The sequence below is a fragment of the Amphiprion ocellaris genome, chromosome 9, assembly GCF_022539595.1.
Source record: "Amphiprion ocellaris isolate individual 3 ecotype Okinawa chromosome 9, ASM2253959v1, whole genome shotgun sequence".
NCBI classification, from domain to species: domain Eukaryota; kingdom Metazoa; phylum Chordata; class Actinopteri; family Pomacentridae; genus Amphiprion; species Amphiprion ocellaris.
In genome coordinates this window covers 35662557-35688330 of record NC_072774.1, presented here as the reverse complement: position 1 = coordinate 35688330, position 25774 = coordinate 35662557, and the positions used below count along the sequence as shown (strand labels likewise).

The window sequence follows — 25774 nt, the reverse complement described above, 5'->3', positions numbered from 1 at the left end:
TCGGACTGCATTGTGCCAAGTGTAAAGTTTGGTGGAGGGGGGATTATGGTGTGGGCTTGTTTTTCAGGAGCTGGGCTTGGCCCCTTAGTTCCAGTGAAAGGAACTCTGAATGCTTCAGCATACCAAGACATTTTGGACAATTCCATGCTCCCAACTTTGTGGGAACAGTTTGGAGCTGGCCCCTTCCTCTTCCAACATGACTGTGCACCAGTGCACAAAGCAAGGTCCATAAAGACATGGATGACAGAGTCTGGTGTGGATGAACTTGACTGGCCTGCACAGAGTCCTGACCTCAACCCCATAGAACACCTTTGGGATGAATTAGAGAGGAGACTGAGAGCCAGACCTTCTGGTCCAACATCAGTGTGTGACCTCACAAATGTGCTTCTGGAAGAATGGTCAAAAATTCCCATAAACACACTCCTAAACCTTGTGGACAGCCTTCCCAGAAGAGTTGAAGCTGTTATAGCTGCAAAGGGTGGACCGACGTCATATTGAACCCTATGGATTAGGAATGGGATGTCACTTATGTTCATATGCCAGTCAAGGCAGGTGAGCAAATACTTTTGGCAATATAGTGTGTGTGTGTGTGTGTGTGTGTGTGTGTGTGTGTGTGTGTGTGTGTGTGTGTGTGTGTGTGTGTGTGTGTGTGTGTGTGTGTGTGTGTGTGTATATATATATATGCATGTGTGTATACATTTGTATGTATACTTATATATAAGCTTTATAAGCTTTAACTTGTTTTGTTAACCTGCTCCTTGTTCCCTGAAAAATATGTTTTTGTATAATTCTTAAATGTACATTGTTTTTTAATTTTGAGTAACCTTACCTTTTTTTTTATAACCTCTGGCAGTTTTCACCACTTACCTTTGTACCATTTCAAGCTATTCATTGGACTTGAACTATTTGAATGTCAGTAAAAAAAAAATTTTGTCTACTTTTTGTTTGAAAAAAAAAAAATCAACATTAGCATTGGTATAGTCCTTAAAAATCCAGTCTTGAACAAACTACTATTGCAGTATCTAATTTTCCAGTTTACTGGTTGGGCTATAATAAGAAACAAGTTGTTACAAGCTGCTGGGTGTCTGTCAGCCACACAATCTGGTACAGGCCTCATTAGTACAGGTCGATGAAAAGTTTTTTTTTATTCAAGGTCCTCATTCAGGTGTACCCTGTCATGCCAATTAAGAGTCAGGACTTTCTAAAACGCTGCCATTATTTTAGTCCGAGGAATAAAATACCTCAATATTCTACTGTCACTCTACTGTACTTCATTTTTGTCCGTTGTATACAAATTAAACTGTGGCTTCAAAGGTATTTACATTCTTCATCTTGATTTGACAAGTCTGTCTTTATGTTTGTTTCCTCAGAGACTTTATGGAAAGTGACTTTGAAAGTCCCCTGTGTTCACTTCAGGATCATTTTACAGTATTTCAACCATGGCAATAATACTTGTGTTCAGTTCCATTTATCCAGCTTCATAAATTTTAAAGTGCTATTCTGAGTTGTGTGCTGTTCACTCACTCTTCAGTATTCAAATTTGAGCTGCAGCATTTGAGCCTCGTTACCCATGGATTATGGCTCGCCTGGGAGTAGGCACTTGTTTTAATTACAGACTTAAACCTGGTGAATTTGATTTCATCTTCTCATCCCACTCCCGTTACACCCTGAGGGCCCTGGGGGAAAAGCCTTTCTCTCCTTCTGCCTCCTATGCCTAGAGAACAAAGGCATATATTATGCAAATAAACCCTCGCCTCATCTCTGTATTACATTTGAATATTTTAGCACTGAATGCTTTCTGAGCAACGAGTTGAGACCGAAAAATCCACAGGCTAATAGTTGAAAGCACAGCAAAGTGGTAATTAGTTGAGGAATGTGCTGTGCATTGTAGAATAAAGTCTTGCTTTCCCCCTCAGCCCTTCAAGGATCGCTCTGAGTGGTTCTATGAGCACCTACTGGCTGGTCAGCCAGATTCAGACATGGTTCATCGTCCAGTCAGTGAGAGCGACATCCTGTTAGTCCACAGAGGTACACATTCTACTTACCACCACACACTTCCACTGTTGTATGTATCTTCTTCTACTGTATGTATAAAGACGAGAGCAAACCAAGTCCACTCACAGCTGTACTTTACACTGCGGCTGCCTGGCTTGGTGGTGCACATGGGATGAGGTTGTGAAGGTGGATATGTGCCAGTTAAGTGTATTAACATTCGGTGTCATTTTAGGACCCCCCCATTAATATCAAAACGTCTCCCTGAGCACCCCAATACTTGGATTTGCTGTTGCTTCATGCAGGTCCATGCATATCTTGTTTTAGGCACTACAGAAAAGCATGTAGAATGCATGTGGCTCCAATCCTGACCATTTTATTTACCATCTCTATTTAGTTTTTTTTTTTTTTTTTTAAGCACTCTCCTGTTTCTAGTTTTCTGTTTCACCAACAGACTCCATATTTAGGAGTAGCTGTGAGATGGTTTCCAAGTCCACCAATGAGAAACTCAAACAGGGCATTGCTGTTCGCTTCCATGGAGAGGAGGGCATGGTGAGTTTCTCCATTCACATGACACTACATAACTCAGTAATTCAGCTGTCAACACAAGGACAAGCAGTATTCCATTCCCATGTTCCATAAAATCCAAAGTAGTGAGCTGTGTTGTGATTTGTGCTGAATTTGTTGTTGATTGTGTGTTTCAGGGACAGGGTGTGGTTCGGGAGTGGTTTGACATCTTATCCAATGAGATCATCAACCCAGACTATGCTCTGTTCACTCAGTCAGCTGATGGTACATGATGTTTTCCACATGGCAGTAACATTCAGTGTGACAAGCAGAACCTTTATCATGTACAATACAGGTGTCTGTGTGTGTGTGTGTGTGATCCACAGGTACGACTTTTCAGCCTAACAGCAACTCCTCAGTCAACCCAGACCATCTGAACTACTTCCGATTTGCAGGTCAGATTCTTGGCCTGGCTCTGTACCACCGACAGCTGGTCAACATCTACTTCACTCGCTCATTCTACAAACACATTCTGGGTAAGGAACACAGTTGTTTGTTCACATATGGATGATTGATTGATATTACCTACTTGTGCTAAACAATCAGTTAGAAATTGAAATCGAATTTTGAAAAAATGTAAGTAGCAAATTGAAAACTCAATTTAGGATGTACAACGTGGGCCTATTTCAGTTGTAAAAATTAAAATAACTCGGTTGTAAAAAATTTCAGGTGTTTATTTTTGGCCATTAACATTATTTATCATTGCTTTATAGAACCCGTTATTATGGGTTCTGTAAAGCGTCTTGAGACAATTTGACCTGTAATTGGCGCTATATAAATAAAATTGAATTGAATTGAATTTCCTGTGTTTTATGCTGCAGTTCAACCGACATAAGCCCAGTCTCCATCTTAATAGCTGCACCTTATACAGGCTGCAGCATGTCTGACCCAGGGTTTAAACCTTTGTTTCAGTGGTTTTGCAAATTCCTGCTGTCCTCCTTGTGACAGTCATGTTTTTGATGGTGTCATATGTGGTAATGCTCACTCACATGCAAATCTGTTACAGTGAATATTTTACTGGATACATAAACTGTAACTTAACCAACTTATTAAACTCCAAATCTTACCTTAAAATCACAAAGCTTGACGGTATCTGAAACATCAAATAATGTGAATTTTGTCTGTTAGCTAATTGACTATGACTTTCAATAAGTGAGTAAGTGAGAGTAGTGTTTTTTGTTGGTAAAAGAAATATATATAATTGCACAATCCCGTATATCTATGAGCATTGTTATGTATTTTCAAATTACATTCAAACTTAGTATTTTGTAAAATTGTATAATGTATCTGACATCTTCCAGATTCAACATTATATCAACTTCCTGGATCCAGTCTTCTTGTTTCTTTCTCTGTCCCATGTATAATATGTGAGTCTGTGCTTGTGTGTGTGATTGTGTATTTTTCAGGTATCCCAGTGAACTACCAGGATGTGTCATCCATCGATCCAGAGTATGCTAAGAATCTGCAGTGGATTCTGGACAACGACATAAGTGATCTGGGTCTAGAGCTCACCTTCTCTGTCGAAACAGATGTGTTTGGGGCGATGGAGGAAGTGCCTCTCAAACCTGGAGGGACCAGTATCCTGGTCACACAGGACAACAAGGTCAGTCACCATGAACACTGTCCTAGCCATGATTTCATACAGTTTGAACATAAAGCAAAAACTGGTTTGATTGGTGAAAAGAGAAAAGGTAGTGCTGTATGCTAATACTTTATTTCATTTAGATGTGAATAGAGTCAAAATAAAAAGAAGCATTGTCTTCTTGACTACAAAACTTTGTTCTAATTTTTTAGTTTTAAACAGGATTTCAAACAGTTGGCAACTGCGGCTCCAGAAGTTTGACTGAGTTGGGTTCCACAGCAGTACTCCTGACTGTTAGTAAAAATTGAACTAATTTGTGCTGTAAGAAAACGATACACAACCTGTCGCTTGAATGTGCTGTCAGAATGTGTAATCTTAAAATGAAATAAATCAGCCCTTGCTCCCAAATATATTCAGTGAAGAGGGAGAATCTGGGTAACGATCTGCTGAATGTAAATGAGGATTTTACAGGAATCGGGTAACTGCAGTTTACTTTCAGCTAATTGTGTATGTGTGATGATGTTTGGACAGAATAAGCTGGGAGGACTTTAGGGATTTTTAAAAAACAATTCTAAGTAGAAAAAAAAACATCTTAGTTTTGAGAGCATGTTATGTAAAGCCTGGATAAAACTGATAGAACAGACAACGTGCAATTTCTTTTACCATGGGCTCTCAATCTGATGCCTGGAAACCTCTTCCAAAACCATGTCACAATTTTACTCTTCATTTTTTGAGCTGATTGTACAATTGAAATATAATGTGTTAATGAGAGGGCATTAGAGCTGTTGATACATAACTGTTGTTAGGTGTGCTGTTCCCTCTCTTTCCACACCATACAGCTTACTGCAACTACATATTTACTGCACACTGTACAGACAAGAGAGTGATGTAGATGATGGGCTGAGGTACAAAGTCTCAGCAAGAAGCCAAAAAGTCTATTTTCCAAATTGTCAAGCTATTCATTTAAAAAAACCCTCTAATAATCATGTTTCTACCTTGTTTATGTGTTCTCATGGTGGTTTATATACTAGAAGACATATCATGAGTGAATAAGCAGTCAACACCATGTCTGAGCATTTCCACCGTTAAACTGCATTGTAGCAGTGCCAGTGTCAAACACATGGATTCAGACAAATGTAAGAAAGCAAACAAATGTAAGAAAGCAGCTTGCTTTTGTGTATCATTGTTCTGTTTCAGAATCGATCCTGGTTTGAACATGTATGAGTGAATTATTCCAATATTACAACTTACCTGCAAGCAGAGCTGTAGGTGAGCTGGTGTGCTCAACCTGCAGGGAAGCACCAGAGAAGTGTGTTTAAGTGTGGGATTGTACATTCAGAGATCCATGCATGCTAAAGTAGGAAATGGTGTAGAGTTACACAGTTGTCATTTCAAGACATGTAGGAATTATTTTCATGGAAAAAAATATGAACATACGAACAAAAATGATATTTTAGAGGTTTAATTGATGACCAGTGAGACACTTATAAATTTAGCAGCAGGTCATGTGGATAAAGAAATTGCTTTTGTGTTGGTCTATCACATAAAATCCCAATAAAATATATTCAAGTATGCGCCTGTAATGTGAAAAAATGTGGAAAAAGTTCAAGCGGCATGAATACTTGCAAGAGACTGTAGAGTATTTTTGTGGTGTCGTAGAGCAGGTTGGTTGAAGATGACATTGAATTGATCTCTCTCCTCTAGTCTTTTGTCTATGGAATTCCTAATAGGAGTGTAGTACTTGCAGTGTTCCTGCAGATGGCACTGTCCTATAAAGAATAATTATAGAAAGAATAATTACATATGAACTCAGTCTGTTTCTCATGTTTATCAGTATTTTGTGAAAGACTTTGATCTGGGTGTGTTTGTCTTCTCTAAGGCTGAATATGTCCAGCTGGTGACGGAGCTGAGGATGACGAGAGCCATCCAGCCTCAGATAAATGCCTTCTTACTGGGATTCCACACCTTCATTCCCCCATCACTCATTCAGCTTTTTGACGAATATGAATTGGTTAGTTGGCCTTCTCCAACCTCTCTGTCTTTCTCTACTTATAGTTTGTTCCACTGTGCTGTTAAGCACAAAGACAGTTAACACATTAATAAGCTACAGTTGTACTTTATGATATGTTCCTTCATTACTTTGAATACACACACTGTATTCTCCCTTACCACATCCAACTGCCCAAAAAACTCACTGAAGCACTATTTTCTCATGTTTGAGTAAGTTAGAAAAAACAGCAGCTGGCTATTAAGGACATTTCTGAGACTTGAGGCAATACTTAATTTGTGAGGTGTATTTGGAATATATCGGCTTAGGACAGAACAGGGCAGTCAGAAAGTACTGTGAGGTGGATACACACTGTTGATTCTGGTCTTTCTTGACAACAAATATGTTTGTCTAGTGTTACAATATTAAAATGTTACTATTGGCAGATATGCTGAAGTGAGATCTTGAATATGGTATTGAGATGGAAAAGTCAGATCTGTACAGTACTAAGAATCAGTGCAAATAAAGGGGGTCTACCTGTAGAAAACCAGGCTTGTCATCAAACTGCATTGTGTGTCAGAGGTGGACAGTAGTGTTTGATTAACCCTAAGCCTGGTAGTTTCTAGGTGTTTTCTCCTCCTTTTTGATTTCCATCTTTCAGCTAGTCGCTAGCTTTTCTTGATGGTGTGTGTGTGTGTGTGTGTGTGTGTGTGTGCGTGTGTGTGTCTATGCACGTGTGTGTGTGTGTGTGTGTGTGTGTGTGTGTGTGCGTGTCTATGCACATGTGTGTGTGTGTGTGTGTGTGTGTGTGTGTGCGTGTCTATGCACGTGTGTGTGTGTGTGTGTGTGTGTGTGTGTGTGTGTGTGTGTGTGTGTGTGTGTGTGTGTGCGTGTGTGTGTCTATGCACATGTGTGTGTGTGTGTGTGTATGTGTGTGTTCATGCATGTGCATGCATACAGGAACTCCTGCTGTCAGGGATGCCAGAGATCGATGTGCAAGATTGGTGCCGGAACACGGAGTACACCAGTGGCTACGACCCTCAGGAGCCAGTAATCCAGGTCGGCCCTTTTTCTGCCACCTTACATGGAGTGAATCTTTTGAGACAAGATGGTTGTGTTTCACCTGAATCATCTGGATTTCTGGTAGCATGAATATTTACCTGTAGGCACAGGTTGTTACCACATTACATTTATGTATTACTTTGAAAACAAGATTTAGAAGGAAGTGACATTCAGGAATACACTTCATAAATGTCTGACCGAAGAACTGATTACTCTCCTCAATTCATTTTGCACCTCAAGAGCACAAATATTCATCCTATATGGTCATTTGTTGTCAGTTGGTTTGTCATTCAACGTTTCTAATTTTGACAAGAGATAATGTTCTCAGAATCTAACAGCTGGTAAACCATCAATCCACTCAGCGTAGACAGCCAAATGTGCCCACACATCAGATCTTTAGCATTATATGTAAAGGGGTATGGAATGGAGTTTACACACAGCTTTTGTTCATTAGAATCTTATGTTATAGTGACAGAGGGATAAGTGTAGTATAGTAATGTGCAATAATGATAGAGGGATATGTGCTATAGCAACAAAAAGATATTTGCAATATAATCATGTGTAAATGTTAATTAATTAATGCTTGGTAGCTTGTCTTGGTCTCCCAGCTTTTGTCTGTTATGTGCACTATGTGTTGTCGCTTGTTGCTTGTTTTTCTTCTTTGTATGTCTTTGTTCAGTTATGGTATTATGTTCTTTGTAATTTCTTTATTTTTGATCTGCCAATGGGACACGAGATGGAAATTTGCCGTATGGTTATAATCTCTTGTATTTATGTGGAAATGTACATTAATACGAATTGTCCCATTAAAAAAAAAAAAAAACAAACACAAAAAAAAACAACAACAAAAAAAAAAACGCAAACAGGTTTGACTTGATTTTGAAAACTACAAAATTTATAACGTGTCCGAAGTTGGATATAGTTAGGTTCCAGTCAGGTTCTTTCTGTAGCTCCAGTTTATCATACACCTGCAGTCTCTCATGTTCTCATGTTTCCTGACTCACCTCCAAGTAAATGATAAGTGAAGGGAAATATATTGTCAGACCAGTACTTTAAACATTTCGGCATCATTTTACATTTCAAAAATAGTTTTAAAAAACAAAATCATTCAAAGTAACAGATTTCCTTAAAAAGATGAGAATGATATTAAAGAGCGTGGCTGACTGAGGAGGAATAGTTTCATTCTTCCTAACGATATGCACCTTCTGTGTTCCCTGATTCTGTCTTTTTTAACCTGTATTTGGTGTACACTGGTATGACTCATCTGTTTGTGTTTTTTTGCAGTGGTTCTGGGAAGTGGTAAAGAGCTTGACCCAGGAGGAACGGGTTCTTCTGCTTCAGTTTGTGACCGGAAGGTGTCACTGCAGGATTTCCACTATAGTTCTCAATATAAAAAAGTGTCAGTGTCTAATGAAGTGAATTAAGTGCTATTTTCTTTCTCTCAGTTCCAGAGTTCCTCATGGTGGCTTTGCTTACTTGATGGGTGGCAGTGGTTTACAGAAATTCACAGTTGCTGCAGTACCGTACACCTCCAACCTACTGCCTACCTCCAGTACCTGGTAAATACGCTTTGTCTTTTGATTCAGTTCTATTCAGTCTTCTTGTATTTGGAGTTGGTCATCCCTGTATAAGATATTTATTTGTTTATGCTTGACTTATTAGTGTCTCACAGATGATTTATCTCTGGGTTGTTTCCCAGTCAACAGTATCATTTAGTGCAGTCTTTGCCTTCTGTCAGTTTACATTATTACATTGTTTTTTTACTTTTATAGAACATCATTGCTTGCCACTCATATAGCAGCTCTAATAGCCTATTCTGCTGCCAGTCAGCCATCAATTCACCATAGAGATGTTATTTTTTAAAAATACCTTAATTGGGTGCAGGTACTGTGTGTTTTTCTCTTAGAAACAATCATTACACACCCCATTATTGTGGGATCTTTGTTGTTTTATATTTCTCAATTGTCCACTGCACCATTTTTTTGCATGCATGTCTGAGATTTTGTACAGTGATTAAAAGACTAGTTTACACTTGAAATTAATTGGAAATTCGTATTTGAAAGTGTGCTAATTTGCCACTGTCAGCATTCAAATTGTTACATTATCATTTCCAGGAATTTTCCTATGAATTGTTAAGTGAGCACTGTTTGGTCTCTGTGAACTTAGTTTTGACTTGATCACAAAACTGTTCACAGTTTAACTTAAAATGGGCTTATGGCCCTGGCTCACTATGCAGTCTGTCACCTTTTCCTCTCAAGCCCCTGCTGAGACAGACATACAGACATAGTAAATGTCATTCAACGTCCTCCACAGATAAGGGGCCTTAACTAAAGGACCTTAACAAAGGGACCTTTGACAGATGTTCCTAAGCACTAGAGGGCAATGTGTTCCCATCATGTTGGTGACACTGGCTAGTGATATCCTTGTACACTGATGGTAAAATTTGAAAACAAGGAGAGGCCTTGGCATGGCAGACAGGTAATTCTTATTGATGAATTTCTTCTTTTAGAAAACAATGACACACTGACTTTCCTCCAGTTCCGACATATGAGCTGGGAACTGGATATGAGACCACAGTGTGCCATTGCCATGACCCTTGAAAATCACTCTTTTCTCCCTCTCTGCAGTATCAACATGCTGAAACTCCCAGAATATCCTAGCAAAGAGGTCTTGAAAGATCGGCTGCTGGTAGCGCTGCATTGTGGGAGTTACGGGTACACCATGGCGTAAACGTCCTACCAGCTCCTGCTGCTATGACAGTTTGTGGAGTCATGCAACTCCCACCTCCTCCTCCTTCACAGACCCTGTTTGTAGTCAGATGCTGCTTTTGCTTTACAAATAAAGAAAATCCAAATTGTTCTTGAAGAGCTGCTGAGGAAGCACAACAGACTGAGCAGAGACCACAGGTTCTAGTTCACCACATACATTTACTGATCAAAGCTGGTATGTGGTCATTTCTGCTGTTTCTGCAAATAATAATTATATGACAGAATTTATATCATGAATTCCTTATTTAAAACACACATTATTATTATTATTATTATTATAAAATGCAGCCTTACAGAATGCCACACATCGATTGTGTTCCAGTGGAACAAGTTTAGAAAAGAATTGATCAGTTTTGAACAAGCAATCAGTCAATGTGCATCAAACATATCAGGAATAAGATGCAGGTATATCAAACTCATACAGTGGAACAAATCTATATTTTGTGTTTGCCCTGCCATTTGCCTTCTGTTTCCATCTCCCTATTTTAACACTCCTTGATACTTTGGTCAGTAGATTTTGTCTGAACAACTCAAATGACTTACCGTCAGGCTCCAGTGAGAGGCCAGTGCCAATATTATATCTAAGTGGGTTTTTATTTTTTTATTCCCTCATTTCATTGAGGAGAAACCAGATTATTTAATTTAGTTTAAATACAGTAAAACAATAACCACATAGGCAAAATAATGCCAACAACCTCATGTTCTAGCCATATGTTGTAGTTGTCATTCCAAAATGATAGCAGATCTTCCACTGTTGTGGTTTCAGACCCAGACTGTAATCTGTATTTGTGTTCATCCCAAAGCTGTTGGATGGTGTTAAGGTCAGCGTTTTGCAGGCCAGTCAAGATCTTACAAAGGAAGCCAGGAAAACCACTCCAGTTACCCCTGTTATGTCTATGTTGGAACACAAGAGGGTCAAATTCCAATTGGTGACAGAAAATACTGATGTCTAAAATATTGTATGATGCAGTATTAACATTTACAATGACTGACACTGAGCGACCTGAACCCGAAGAAACAGACACAGACTAAATGTACACCAAAGTATGTGGATGGATTTGTCTATTTAGCTAATGTGCTACTATTTGTTGAGGTTATTTCAACACCAGCAACTCCTGCACACTCACTGCTGTTTGTTCTGTATTATATAAGGGAGGATATCAATCTAGAATTAGCTATACGGGTCCAGATTTAGTGGCTGTAAATGACCAGTCCAGTTACTCCATTAGCTTGAAAAGCAAACGGGCTGCAGGAGTTGACATTGCATAACTAAATCAAATGCTGGAGCCCACTAGAGCTGGAACTGTGTCATGACATCTAAATTGCACCGTTAGCTCTGCCCTCTTCAGTTGCCAACTTTCACCGTTTAGTATGAAACTGTGAAATGTTTGCCACACACACATGTAACTTAGGCTTCCTTTTATTTAATTTTATTAAATAGCTGCAAGGATTGAGTGCAGAGCAAACAGGTAAGATGTTGCACACAGGTTCACTTTAAGAATCAATACCTTTTTATGTATTTTTTTTAGCAAAAAAACCCCACAAAGATTATTGAACCCACTTGGATGCAGTGACATCACTTAGAGTATGGAATATAACTAATCACTAAATTTTAAAAAAATGAAGCAACTGATTCAGTAAGTGTAATAATGACAATTGTTGAAAAAAGCCTATAGGCTACTGCAGATGGCGTAGTTACAGATTATATTTTTGCTTTTTTGATTGCATATTAAATTATGTCGTGTTTGATTGCTAAATAAAATGATCTACCACTAGCAGCATATTTGGGTAAAAGCCCAGTGTATTAAAGTCTTTTAGGACTCTACAGTGCTTCACTGGGGCCAGCTTTCCCCCCCTTCATTTATTGACTTGCTTCATGCAAATTACCAGATTAAATAATTAAAATAAAGGTGCAAAGTGAAAGAGATACTTGGCCCTGGTACTGACACAGATATGTCACTAATCAAACAGCAGTAAAGACACTGTCAGCGGGTAACAATTTATATTTGCTGGAGAATAGCAGTAAAGGGGTGCTGTCACTGCAGGAAAACAAGTTTTTTTTTTCTTTTCTTTTGGGTAATTACAATTATGAAGAAAAACATACATTAACTAAAAGCAAAGTATAGCTGTTTATTGATTTCTAAGCAAACAGGTTTTATTTAAGTTGTATTTCAGACTGGACTTATTCAGCTGTGACAGAAAGTGTGTTTGCAAAAAAGAAACTGTTCACAAATACGTTGATGTAGGTAGTGGACACACCCTTCCATTCCTGTAGCATAAAGTGCATGTGTCTGTGACAGACCGTGACAAGTTCATTTTTTCAGTCACTATTTTGCTGTTATTTGTATTCCAAGAATGAATAATCTTCTTTAATGATAGCCTTCTGTTTGTACATGTCCTTGTTTCACAGAATTTTACAACGAACAATATATATTTTCTCATGACAAAAGGGATTGAGGTAACATTCTGAATGTATCACACAAACCTCTTGAGTAGTTTTCCTCTATGTTTTTAAAGGGAGTTTACACATTAATTTACTATTTTGCCATATCTGTCAGTATTGCTTTAAATTCGATATCTGAAATGCTTTTGTAAACAGATGTTAATGTTTTATTGTAAATGCAGCCTTTATACATTCTACTGCAAATGTTTGCAGTATTAAATTAGGTATTTTACCATGAAATACATGTTATGCATTAAAATTTTATCTAATAAAACGTTTTGATACTTGAAGTGGTTTGGTAATCTTGGTATGTTGATGGTAATTGTCAGTGAGCTGCAGAGGCCAGCTTGTCTGTCCAAACATACTGTACTCAGATAAAAAAATGGAAGGTATTAAGAGTGAGGTGAAAGTAAAAGCCTGCACACAGTATTGCTTGTTTTCCAGCACAGATGTATGTGTACTCTATGTGGCCACAACATGAGCACTTTGGTAGGTCATCAGTTTGCTACTGCTACTAAATCCCTTTAAATAATGTTCAGCTGTTCAGCATCTGCCTCAGCTGTGCCCTAACAGCATATTACACTGTCTGCAACCTCTGCCCTGCTCCTCGTCCTCTTCCACCCGACTTATTAAAAAGCTCTAAAAGGGGACATCAGAAGCAAATTACTGCTACACAAACTTTGTTTTGATTATTAAATAAAGCAAATGCAAAAATACAGTATCTCCAATTATTAGAACATTTCAATTTTGGGTTTGAGTAAATTACTATTAGAAAACAGTATAAATCGTGTATCTCTTGGTCTAGTTCAGTACTTACAACTGCAATCCTAGGGAAGATTACTGTTTTGAAAGTTGTCCAGACGACAATCATCGACACCCTCCACAAGGACGGTAGCCACAGAGGGTGACTGCAGAGAAGGCCGACTGTTGGCAGTGTGCTGTATTGAATGCAGTGTGCAATTCTGTGGGAATTCAAATGCAGTGACTGTGGCCACAGAGGGTATGTTTTTGTCATGTAGCTTCACTAAACTGAACATTGCTGTCAGGATAATCTGTCACACAAACCTGGTTATCAGCTGGGGAAGTCAACCCTTGGGATTCTGAACATGGTTATTAGTGTACTAACATGAAACAGGCAGAGTTGGCAGCAAGTGACTAATTGTAAACATAGATAGGTCTACTGGCACCAGAGTGGCATATTTCACAAAACTAAGAGCAAATTATAAAATTACAGACAAGATTTTAAGCACATCAGTTTCTGTTTTGGAATTACATTGCCTTACAGAGGCAAAAAAAGACAGTGAAACTGGTTTGAAATCACTTTATAATGATCACAGTAAAATGGATTTTCCCAATATGCAACCGTCAAAATATCTAAATTATGTTTCATGTAACTTTACAGATCAATACGGGAAGTTGAATCAGATTAAATGACTATTTTTGTGAAATAGTCAATACTCCCCTTTAATGAACCACTGATTAAACCAGATGTCCTCCATGGTTGTCGACAAGGTCATTTTCTGTCAGGATCATATGGTACAACTCATTGGATTTATGAACAGCTATGAGATTCATATCCACAATAAAGTGAAAGCAAAAAAAAATGACAAAAGCCAAACAATTACAATCACTGACCAAAGACCAAAAAAACAATGCTAGGAACAGTATATGTAAATAAGTTACGGAGTAAACCAGAAACAGGCTGAACAGAACTACTACCAAACTACAGGGCTAGCAGCTACTGAAAGGCAAGAGCAACACAAACAAACAATAAAGCAGATCAAGCGAATGCTACTAACACATGCTATTACATTCAAAGCTTAGTGGGCAGGTTGGGAAGACCTAGGGGACAGGTGATCCAGGTACATGGGAGGGTAAGCAGAGACAAACAGAGGATCTGGAAAACTCGACCAGGATGGAAGGTCCGGTGGAATGGTCTCTGTAGTGACAAGGGGGATGTTCAGAGGAATTGCAATGTGGTTTGAGATGACGATGAAACAGCTGGACGGAGAACTACAGCAGATCAAACAAATGTCAGAATCTAGCATGCAAAAACCTGAGGCTAAAGTGTAGCTTGGCCTGGACAGGCTGGCTGCATCAGGATAAATTTTTTGATGCTGAATGATGGTCTGAACCACAGTTTTTTGGTGAATGGAGACGATCAAGCCTCCTGTGCAGGTGTCTTCATTCCTGTTGATTAGATTGCCACTCAAGTTTGCACACATACACACACCTGCACCCAGCCATGCCCACAGACAGGGATATAAGGTAAGGAAGGAGAAAAAGACTGCTAGCTAACCAAAGCCAGTGGGGCTGACACATGCTATACGCCCCTGTACAACAACTCTGGCATGATTTACTCTAATATTAACCCTGACAATATGGTTGGTTTAGTTGTAATACTGTAAACATTACTATCTTTTAATAACAGTTTCTCTTCTGAAAAATGTTCTTACAATGCCCCCTTCCTGCACAGAGCTATTTGTAGGTATTTATAGCTCAGTGCAGGAAGGGGGGCTATTCATATTTGCAGGTGTGTCACAGGACTAAAGGATTGAGGTGGTTGGCTTTGGTTTGGTGTTGGGATGTGATAATATAACTTGAATCCAAGGATTTAGCCAAAACAGTGAACAGCACCTACAAGAATCACCCTGGGTAAAGGATATTATTTGATTTCTAATGAAAGGCTGCACTACTGGCAAACCCATATATCTGTCTAACTTTATTCTTGACCACACTACCTGGTCCCCTTGGAAACTCCACCTCACCTAACAATAATGGAGTGCACACTTGTTTAAACGCAGGATTTTTGCCATGGCAACAACTTCACAACATTAGTATGTCATTACCATGGCCACAGCTTTCATGTCTAAGAATACAGAGCAAACGGAAGCCAGGCTTTTTAGCCACTTCACAATGTCAAAGTGAACAAATTCCACTTTTAGTTTTATAGATCTTCAAAATATCCACTCTTCCACTATCCATCTACTATATAGTGTCTTGTAGTGTACAACAGTATAGTGTCATTTTAGGAAGTTACTTCTTTGTTTTGTTTTTTATGTTTTCACTTTGCAGCCCTTGATCTTGTCCAATACAAGCTAAAGATGCCTGCTGAGGAACATGTAAATTGTGTACATTTTGCACTGTACTGTATATCCAACCATACAGTCACATGCAACATCTTTGAAGACGAAGAGCAACAAGGAGTTTATTTTGCGGTTAGGTTTAAGATAAGGGATAAAGCTTTTGGCTTCACCAAACAGTTCTGGATTGTGCCCATTTACCACTTGTCACTCATGTGGCTACTTAGTCTGGATGTCTTCATCCCAAGGCTAAGATCGAGCCTAAGACTGGGATCGAGGTTGAAAGAAATGCATTTCTGGATATGTAAGTAGAGTGTTGTGCAGTCACAAGGGACAATACAGTCTGTCCATGCAGAAATGTATTATAAGCCATGCTACTTGTTAGTAATGTACATAATGTTTACAGATGTATTTGTGTAACATATTGTGAATCCTTGATACATTTTTGAAACAACACACAGTAAAGTGACTGTTCATCTTGCCTATTTTTTTTTATTCCTCTCTGTTTGTAGATCCCACACAGGTGATCCACTCTCTACAGATAAATACTTTGCTAGCTCTGTTTTTTTTTTTTTTGTTTTTTTTTTCACTGTCTTCATGACAGAGATATATGCACTTCTTTGGATTTCCCCCATGTGGAGTTATTGCCTCTGCATCAACACACACTGATTACATCAGTTCAAAGCTCTGCATTCAGACACAGGAATACACACTGCTGCTGCTCAACAGAAATGCAGTTTTATTCTGCAAAACATCTTTTGCCTGTTGTGTTCTTCGTTAGACCTTGCTTTCTCCTCTTCCTGTATTCATTTTACGGTATACACAGATACAGTCACATTGTCATTGTTCTACATGCTTCAAATTTTGAACAAACCATATATTAATTATACAAATACACTCCCTTCCAAAAGTATTGGAACAATGAGGCCAATTCCTTCATTTTTGCTGTAGACTGAAAACATTTGTGTTTGACATCAATGAATATGAGATGAGAGATCAACATTTCAGCTTTTATTTCCAGGTATTTACATCTGGATCTGATACTTAGCACCTTTTGTTTGAACCCAACCATTTTTCATGTGAGCAAAAGTACTGGAACAGGTGTGTCTTATTACACTGATTATTTAAACAATAAATAGCACTCAGGGTCTATGTTCAGTTTCACATTTTGGTTTTGCCTGTGCAGACAGCATCTATAGTTAGTCATGTTATAGTCACGCTGTAACCAACATGAAAACCAGAGAGCTGTCTGGATGAAACACAAGCAATGGCTATGTCAGATGAGGAGTGGGTGTCCCGTCTGAGAAGGTTTGCTGCCTCTGGGGTTTGGCCCTCTGAGGCAGGAAACAGACCAGCACCACGCCAGAGAAAGTGGCACGAACTGTACCTGAAGGTAAACCTGGACAGAATAATCAACAATAATTCTGCAGTTATTGGGGATAAAACTAATTAAACTAAAAGCGGAATACATTCTTATGACATACTCAAATTTTATTATAGATTGAGAAATGTCCGATGCAGCTGAGGGGACAGGCCTCTCTGTTTGGAGGGACACAGGCATGTAGCTGTGGTTTCCATACAAAGAAGGTATCACTGATCTTTCATTACATTCATAGCTACAGGTGTTGTATTCTCTATGAATAAATTCCCTCTTTCTTCTCTGTGCACTTGTAGCCTTCCAGCTCTGTCCCTGAGCCTCCACGACCTGAGCCTCCACGACCTGAGCCTCCACGACCTGAGCCTCCACATCCTGGGCCTCCACAACCAGGTCCCTCAGCAGCGTCGTCTACACAGACAGAGCGGCCACGAACATCTGGACTAGCAGCAACATCTGGGCAGACACCTCGGAAGCCTTCTTTGACTTTGGCATCGGTAGATATTTATGATGTTCTAAGAGTTTATAATAAAAAAATATTTGGAGAAAACATTTTTAATGAAATACTTCACATTATTGTGTTTTTCAGTTTATGAAGCCAAGGTTTGGAGGGTCTCGTGGTGTTGCCTTAACGCCCAACTTAAGTTTGGCTGGGAAGCATGTTAGCAAGGTAATGTCTGTGCAGTGCTGCAACTGTATAGTTTTGCCTGGGTAATTACAGTGAGGATGTTGAAATGTGTAGTTCTCAGTGACTGTAATGTCTAATAATCAACTGCCATCTATGATGTTGTGAACTGTTCTCCTCTTTTCTCATTAGGTCTCTAGCTCTTCTCCCGCTTCGACTATGCCTAGCACTGTTATAAGTGCCACGGCAAGCAGACCACAGTCGCCTGCCCGCAGTCCAAGGACATTCATCCAGGCTGTCTCTCCTCTCTCTCTTCCTCCCTCGCCTGTGGCCACAAGCACCTCCGCTGCCTCTGTTCCACCAGCTACTGCTAGAGCTGTGAGTAAATTAAAGTGTAGTTATTTTCTTTACATTGATATTTTACTAAGCTTAAAAGAAGAATTTCATCTTTATAATTATGTGTCTATGTTGTTCTTTTGAAAATATCAGGAAGCATCAGCGTCCTCCTCAGCTCATCTCATCCCTCTGTCCTCTGTGCCGACCTCTGTGACCTCCGTTGATGTCCCCTCCACTGCTCCATCTCAGACTGGTTGCTCTGAGCTCACCACACCTGACCCTCTGCACACTCAAACAGCAGGAGATGTGGAGACTCCTGCAGGTTCTGAGCCGTGCTGGCTCCCAGCAGAGATGAAAAAGAACATACCTGTTCAGGACCAGAAATGGATTTCCGCAGCCATCTGGAAAAACCAGCGACTGCGCACAGACCTGAAACTCTGGTATGCGCCACCAGAGCCAGCGCTTATTTATCATCAGGCCCCCACTCCAGAACGTTTTTTCACACACAGACTTCTCTTATGGATGCCATATCACCTGTGGAAGGTGAAGCTGTACTGCCCTGCATGTGGGAAACAGCTCACAGGTGCTGGAGCACACAAGAGGGCTCGCAAGGTCTTGGACATTGACAGGTATTACCTGTTAATTACAGAGACACTGAGATGCAATTCCGTTGGTTGCAGGATAAATTACATATCCTCCAGCAAGACTGTCCTGGACCAACTTGATATGGCTCACAGGATGGAGTTCAGACTCATCCTGACTCAGAAGTGAGTGAACCTGTGTGACAAATGTTTGTAGTCAAAACAGACCAATAATTAACTCTGTTTATTTATTATTTATGGTTCTTTTGTCTATCTTTCTCTCTCTGTGTTTAAAACAGATTTGCATGTGACATCCGTGTCATAAGATTTTTGAGGGAGAGGACACTGGGTAACAGCCCCACCCGCTTGGTTAAACAGCTGAAAGAAAACCACAGCGAGGAGTGGCTCAAGCGCCTCTGCCGATACCTTGGTGCATGCTCTGACTTTGTAGCACAGCCAAGCTTGCTCCCTGTCAGGTTTCAGGAGCCCCCTGACCCAGTAGCTGTACCAAGTCACAGGTGGATGTTGGCTGTGTATGGGCGAGATATTCTGAGCAGACTTGACCACATAAAAGCCAGCATAACATCCACCTTTGGTAGCATACTCAAAATGGACTCAACAAAAAAGGTAAATAACGTTAATGATGCATTGTTTCTGACATTTTTCCTCTGTGAAATTGCTAATTGTAAGCATAAATGCTGTTCAGTACAACACAAGTAAAAAGAGAGAGCTATGAATAATATGCTTTGTATGAAAATTAAATGTGATACTAATGCACTGAGTCACATCAGAAACCATGACACTGAATTTTCTTTTTGTGTGTCATTATAGATAACCAAGAAGCTGTCAGGCACTGCCAAAGGGACCGGACTATGGCTCACATCAGTGAGTAATGAGGTGGGCCAAATCCTCATCAGTGTCCTGACTGCTCAGGAGGGTTCCGGGCTGGACCTCATGGCTGCAGACCTGATCCAAAGGTACAGTAATGCCGGAGTGGCTCCTCCTCAGCTCTTGTACGTAGACACTGACTGCTGCACAGAGCAAGGAGGACAAACTAAGCTCAAAGAGAGGTTTGGTGGGTGGCCGCATGTAGTTGTTAAGCTTGACATCTACCACTTCATGCGGCGGCTGGCATCAGGATGTACCAATGATGCACATCCCCTGTACCCCACCTTTATGGCCAAGCTGTCATGCTGTATCTTTGAGTGGGACAGCAGTGATGTAGCACTGCTACGGAGAGCCAAAAGGGAGCAGCTGAGGAGAGATGGTGTCCCTGGTATCACTGACAAAATAGTGGACCAGCAGATTACCAAAGATGACCTGGCTCTGCACTGCAGAAGGCGGACAAGAGGGGAGGTGCAGACTATCCTCATGATCGAGGCGCTGCTTAATGAGCTGATGGGTGTGAAGGGCAGAGACCTTCTTGGTGTCCCACTCTTGGACCAGGAGAGGATGCAGCACATTTGGAGAGTCCAGAAGAGGCATGTAAAATGCATTCAGGACCAACCAGGTGTGCTCCTGTACACTGAGACAGGGAGTACCACCACCAAAGAGGGAGTTATCCTCCCTAAATACAGGTGCGCCAGGGGGTCAACATCACTTGAGTCCTTCCACTGCCATCTTCACAGGTTCATTCCAGGTTAGTATTAATCACTATTTATCAGCAAGGCTAAATATGTTAGGGTTAAAATTATGTTGTATAATATTGCTTGACAACAGAGACACAGTGTCAGTACTGTTTCTTTGTTTTAATTTATTTTAAGGAACGAGCGCAAACAGTCTGAATTTTCAGCTGTACCTCCTGGAAGGCCTTAATAGATGGAACCAGGACAGAGAAGCTGCTTCTATGGCAGTCAAGCCACCATCACTGCTGAGCTACTCAGGGGACCTTGTACAGTGTGTGAACAATTACAGTACCAAGGTACTTGGCAGGAAGCTCGTCCCATCTTTTCAGCCTCCTTCTGTGTACACCGGTGAGTTTAAATATTCTGTCATGTGTTCTTACACACATAAACGAAATACGTTTATTTAATTGCCATTGTTTTCTTAAAAATTCTGTTCCAATTGTCCTTCCTAGGAGAGCTAATAGGTATTGATTACCTGTTCAGACAAACTGGAAGGGCCATGCAGAACATTGAGCCTGACACAGAGGAGACTGACCAGATGCTGGAGGACATAGGCACTGAGGAGGAGCTGGAAGATGAGGGTTTTGAGGATGCCAATGTGGACCCCACTGTTGGGCTTTTAGACATCACAGACACATCCTCTCAGCCATCAACATCCATCACCACCTCAGCCTGTAGTGCAGGAACTCCCACCTCTGTCCAGCCTCCTACATCTGATGCCACCTCTTCTGCCCCATACCTCCCTGCTCCCACTGACCTTCCAGCTACTGTGCCTGCCACAACCGTTGCTGGTCCACTGGTTACACCACCCACACCAGCACAACCTCTGCAACAGCTAGTAAGTATTACTAATATTCTCATCTGGAACAGCTGATGTTTGTAATATCTTGACATGTATTTTAATATGTTATATTTTTGGTAGAGTTCTGATGTTTATTTGTGTTCTAATCTTTTTCAGGCTAAGGATTTGAGCTCCATTGTGTCCTTCTGCGCATCAGCTGTCACCACCAGCTCAGCCTCTGCTCCTCCTTTCCCCACCACTGTCACAGCCGCCATCTCCACTGCCACAGATGCACCTGCTGGTCCCTCTGGACCACCAGCCATGAGCCCAGCACAATCTCACCAACAGGTGGGGACATTTTTTGTAATCTATGTTGTAACAAAGTGTCAAGAATACATTTTTGATTATTGTGGTATATTTCTAATGCTCATCCATCATGTTTAACAGGCCACTGGTGCATCAGTTTCCACCTCCAGCTCTCCCTCTGCTCCTCCTCTCCCCACCGCAGTCACGACCTCTGTCTCAACTGCTACAGCTGACGCTCCTTGTGGGCAACCAGCTATGTGCCCAGCAGCACCCGAGCAAGAGGTGAGTCTCACTCTGAGGTTACACTGTACTTAAATGTTATGTTTCTGCTTGTGGTAGTATTGTTGTTGACTTTTATTGTATTGTTATATTGACCAGGCTGTGGATGAACACAACATCCCAGGGATGGACCGAGTGGACAGTCTGGCAGAGTACTTGGTCGGGTTACGGGCTGAAAATGGCCAAACTCTGACTAACCAGCAGGCCAGTACCATTATAGCCTTATGGCAAAATCTTCTGCCATATGACCAGCAGCGTGTGGCATATGCCGCTCGGCACCAGGTGCGCCTGACGACTGGGCGGTATAAACAGCCAAAACGAAAGGCTGAATTTACACCAGGGGTGGAAAGCATGACTCGCTGTGTCCTGGGTTCATCAGGATCTCCTGCCCAGTGGCCAGACTGTTGTCGCCTGGTAGAAGTCATGTTCATTAAACTCTGCAACATCCATAAGAGCCCTCAAAAAAAAGACAATTATGCTCTAACACGGTGGACGCTGATTCTCAGGGACTACAACAAAATTCGGCAGCTGGTCCTGGGAAACGGCACAGTTATGCAGAGTACTACCCTGCAGTTGTTTGCAGTCAATCAAACAACTCTTATACAGTGGCACAATAAAAGGCTGAAGAGGCAGGACTGCAGAATTCTGCTGCAGGGAGTCAATCTCCCTGCCACAATTTCTGTAGCTCCCATGCCTCTTCCACCACCGCAGGTACGGCCCACTGCTGCACCGACACGTCCTGCTCCCCAGCATGAGTACAACCTGCCTGAAAGCACAGCAGGGCAGGCAGTGCTCAAAAGAAAATCCACTGCTTTTCCACCCCTGAATGCTCCACCAATAGTTCGACCAAGGCTGTCTGCTCAGAAGCAGCTCTTCCCAAGACAGGCACCCCCACCCATGGTCTTCATTCCCACCCCTTCCGCTAGCCCCTTTATATTCCAGGCCCCACAAGTCCTTGCACCTGCACCAATAGCAGTTGCGCCTGCTGGCCCTCTTCCTCCTCCTACACCTACTCGCAGGCCATACAATCGGACTGTTGAAAAAAATAAATGCGGTCAGTGCCACCAGCCCCGCACCAAAGAAAGTGGACACAGCCAGTATTATGGGCACATATACTGCCCACAAAATGCTGGTTTGCCACTTGACCAGTGGATGGAGGAGATGCGGAGAAAAAGAGCAAACCAGTAATGGATTCTTCGTCCTTACTGGATATGCTGTGTAGATATTGTAAATAGTTTTAAATAGAGCTGTACAAAATATTGTTTCTTTATTTTTATATTGTACTGTTGTTATATAGTTGTGTTAAAATTGTTTCAATATTGTTACTGTTTATTGTATATACTGCACTTAAGTCTTGTATTTCTTTGTGTGTTTGTGTGATATCCAATTAATCTGTAAATGTTGTAATAAATCTGGTCTTTATTTCTGCAGCAGTGCTTTGGTGTTTTTTTACATAAATATCTGTATAATAATACAAAGACCTTATTCCATAGTCTAAAGTGACTTCATATGGACAGCATTTATTCAAAACCATTTCATAATTGATCAAATGGGCCTTGTTATTTGTAAGAGTATCAATATAAGTAGATACACACAAAAAACAATAACTGTTTATACAGCTCTGTCAATAGCACATAAGAAAAAGCTGTTTTCTGAAGGTCTGACCAGTTAGCATTACATTTACAATAGGCCACTCATAATTTTATGTCAAAGTTAGTTATATCTCTAAAGTTTGTGTTTGAATATAGATGTTACGAGCTGGGATCGAACCGACGACCTTCGGATCCACAGCTTCCCCGACCATTATCCTGTAAAATGACACATTTTGCCTAAATTATTAAAATTCAAATAAGAAATTGCATTCAACACAGTCAGAAAGGCTTCAAGGCCAGGAAAGGCTCTTAATTCATGTCTTTATTTCCTAATTTTTCCCATTTTTTTCCCTTTTTCTCCTCCTTTTTCCTTCCCCCCCTTCTTCCCCTTCTTCCCCTTCTTTTCGCCCTCTTCCCCCCCCTAAGCAGACTATTGTTCCCCAGCTTCATAACTAGGGGCAAACTAAAGGGACGTCAAGAGGGGAAGTTAGTTGTGCAAATGAAAACACCAGCTCACCCCGTCAGGGTCACCCAGTCAGCCCTAACTATAAGCTTTGTCAAAAAGGAAGGTTTTAAGCCTGGTCTTAAAAATAGAGAGGGTGTCCGCCTCCCGAACCCAAACTGGGAGCTGGTTCCACAGGAGAGGTGCCTGATAACTGAAGGCTCTGCCTCCCATTCTACTTTTAGAGATTCTAGGAACAACAAGTAAGCCTGCAGTCTGAGAGCGAAGAGTTCTGCTAGGGTAATATGGTACTATCAGGTCTTTAAGATATGATGGAGATTGGTTGTTAAGAGCTTTATATGTCAGAAGAAGGATTTTGAATTCTATTCTAGATTTAACAGGGAGCCAATGAAGAGAAACCAATATAGGAGAAATATGATCTCTCTTGCTATCTCCCGTCAGTACTCTGGCTGCAGCGTTTTGGATCAGCTGTAGATGTTTCAGAGAGCTATTGGGACAACCTGATAATAAGGAATTACAGTAGTCAAGCCTAGAAGTAACAAATGCATGGACTAGTTTTTCTGCATCACTCTGAGACAGGATGTTCCTGATTTTCACAATATTTCTCAGGTGGAAAAAGGAAGTCCTACAGATTTGTTTTATGTGCGAGTTAAAGGACATGTCCTGGTCAAAGATAACACCGAGGTTCCTCACAGTAGTACTGGAGGCCAATGTAATGCCATCCAGAGTAACTATATGCTTTGAAAGCAATTCTCTAAGATGTTTGGGGCCAAATACAATGACTTCAGTCTTGTCTGAATTTAGTAGTAAGAAATTATAAGTCATCCAGGTCTTTATGTCCTTAAGACAATCTTGCAGTCTAGCTAGCTGATTAGTTTCATTTGGCTTCATAGATAAATACAATTGAGTGTCGTCAGCATAACAATGGAAATTAATACAGTGCTTCCTAATAATGTTGCCTAAGGGAAGCATGTATAATGTGAACAGTATTGGTCCTAAGACAGAACCCTGAGGAACTCCATGATTAACCCTAGTATGCTCAGAAGAGTCATTGTTGACATGCACAAACTGGAACCTGTCTGATAAGTAGGATTTAAACCAGTCCAGTGCTGTCCCTTTAATGCCAATAGAATGTTCTAGTCGCTGTAATAAAAGTTTGTGGTCGATTGTATCGAATGCTGCACTAAGGTCCAACAGAATAAGTATAGAGACCAATCCATTATCTGACGCTATGAGAAGGTCATTAGTAACTTTCACCAGAGCTGTTTCTGTGCTGTGATGCACTCTGAAGCCTGACTGAAACTCTTCAAACAGGCTATTCCTTTGTAAATGTTCATATAATTGATTTGCAACTGTTCTTTCCAGAATTTTAGAGAGAAATGGGAGGTTGGAAATTGGTCTATAGTTGGCTAAAACATCTGGATCTAGAGTGGGCTTTTTAAGTAAAGGTTTGATTACAGCAACCTTAAAAGCCTGTGGTACATAACCTGTTACTAGAGAGAGATTAATCAGATCTAACATTGAGGAATTAATTAAAGGTAAAGCCTCCTTGAACAGTCTAGTTGGGATAGGATCTAAAAGACATGTTGATGGTTTGGATGTAGAAACTATTGAAATGAGTTCAGAGAGATGTATGGGGGTGAAAAATTCTAAATATCCATCTGGTCTTACAGCCAATTCTAAAGTATCTGTAATCGATGATACATCTGTGACATTTGCAGGAAGGGCCAGATTAATTTTTTCTCTAATCGTAATAATTTTATTTGTTAAGAAGCTCATGAAGTTGTTACTGCTCAAAGCTAAAGGAATACAAGTTTCAACAGAGCTCTGACTCTTTGTCAGCCTGGCTACAGTGCTGAAGAGAAACCTGGGGTTGTTCTTGTTTTCCTCTATTAAAGATGAATAATATGTTGTCCTGGCATTACGAAGAGCTTTTTTATAAATTACTAGACTTTTTTTCCAAGCTACATAAACTTCCTCTAAATTAGTGGAGTAGCACTTCCTTTCCAGCTTTCGGGACGCCTGCTTTAAAGTCCGCAGCTGGGAATTATACCAAGGAGCAGGTCCTCTCTGAGATAGAACTTTCTTTTTTACAGGTGCAACACTATCAAGTGTTGTACGCAGTGAGGCTGCAGCATTATTAACAATAAAATCCACTTCTGTGGGGGTAAAATTATAATATTTCCCTTCCATTATATCAGTAAGTGGTGCTGGACTAAATAGAGAGGGTATTATTTCCTTAAATTTAGTCACCGAATTGTGAGACAGACATCTACTGTAATGATATTTATTCTTAACTCCTATACAATCTATTGTTGTAAATTGAA

The 25774-nt window shown here is 40.5% G+C and overlaps 3 protein-coding genes across 3 annotated transcripts in view; all 3 read left to right on the top strand.

The window, feature by feature from the left end:
• hace1 (HECT domain and ankyrin repeat containing E3 ubiquitin protein ligase 1) overlaps positions 1-12691 on the top strand; it is a 42970-nt gene extending 30279 nt beyond the window's left edge. Inside the window, exons 15-24 of the mRNA XM_055013480.1 lie at positions 1917-2028; positions 2447-2544; positions 2697-2784; positions 2886-3035; positions 3966-4162; positions 6021-6152; positions 7089-7187; positions 8475-8545; positions 8636-8749; positions 9818-12691. Coding sequence (XP_054869455.1) covers positions 1917-2028; positions 2447-2544; positions 2697-2784; positions 2886-3035; positions 3966-4162; positions 6021-6152; positions 7089-7187; positions 8475-8545; positions 8636-8749; positions 9818-9920 — 1164 coding nt within the window. The 3' untranslated portion in view covers positions 9921-12691. The remainder of the gene's footprint in view (positions 1-1916; positions 2029-2446; positions 2545-2696; positions 2785-2885; positions 3036-3965; positions 4163-6020; positions 6153-7088; positions 7188-8474; positions 8546-8635; positions 8750-9817) is intronic.
• A 4060-nt stretch (positions 12692-16751) lies between these two features.
• Positions 16752-20441, top strand: LOC118471250 (uncharacterized). The gene is made up of 9 exons (XM_055013943.1): positions 16752-16877; positions 16985-17071; positions 17159-17356; positions 17449-17529; positions 17677-17862; positions 17974-18587; positions 18701-19028; positions 19233-20040; positions 20165-20441. The coding sequence occupies exons 1-9, from the start codon at positions 16752-16754 to the stop codon at positions 20431-20433; spliced, it is 2697 nt and encodes an 898-aa protein (XP_054869918.1). The 3' UTR covers positions 20434-20441.
• A 43-nt stretch (positions 20442-20484) lies between these two features.
• On the top strand, positions 20485-22809 carry LOC118471253 (mucin-1-like). The gene is made up of 4 exons (XM_035954663.2): positions 20485-20864; positions 20985-21155; positions 21255-21395; positions 21492-22809. Exons 1-4 carry the CDS (start codon positions 20526-20528, stop codon positions 22578-22580), a joined length of 1740 nt encoding a protein of 579 aa, XP_035810556.2. The 5' UTR covers positions 20485-20525; the 3' UTR covers positions 22581-22809.
• The last annotated feature ends 2965 nt before the right edge of the window (positions 22810-25774 follow it).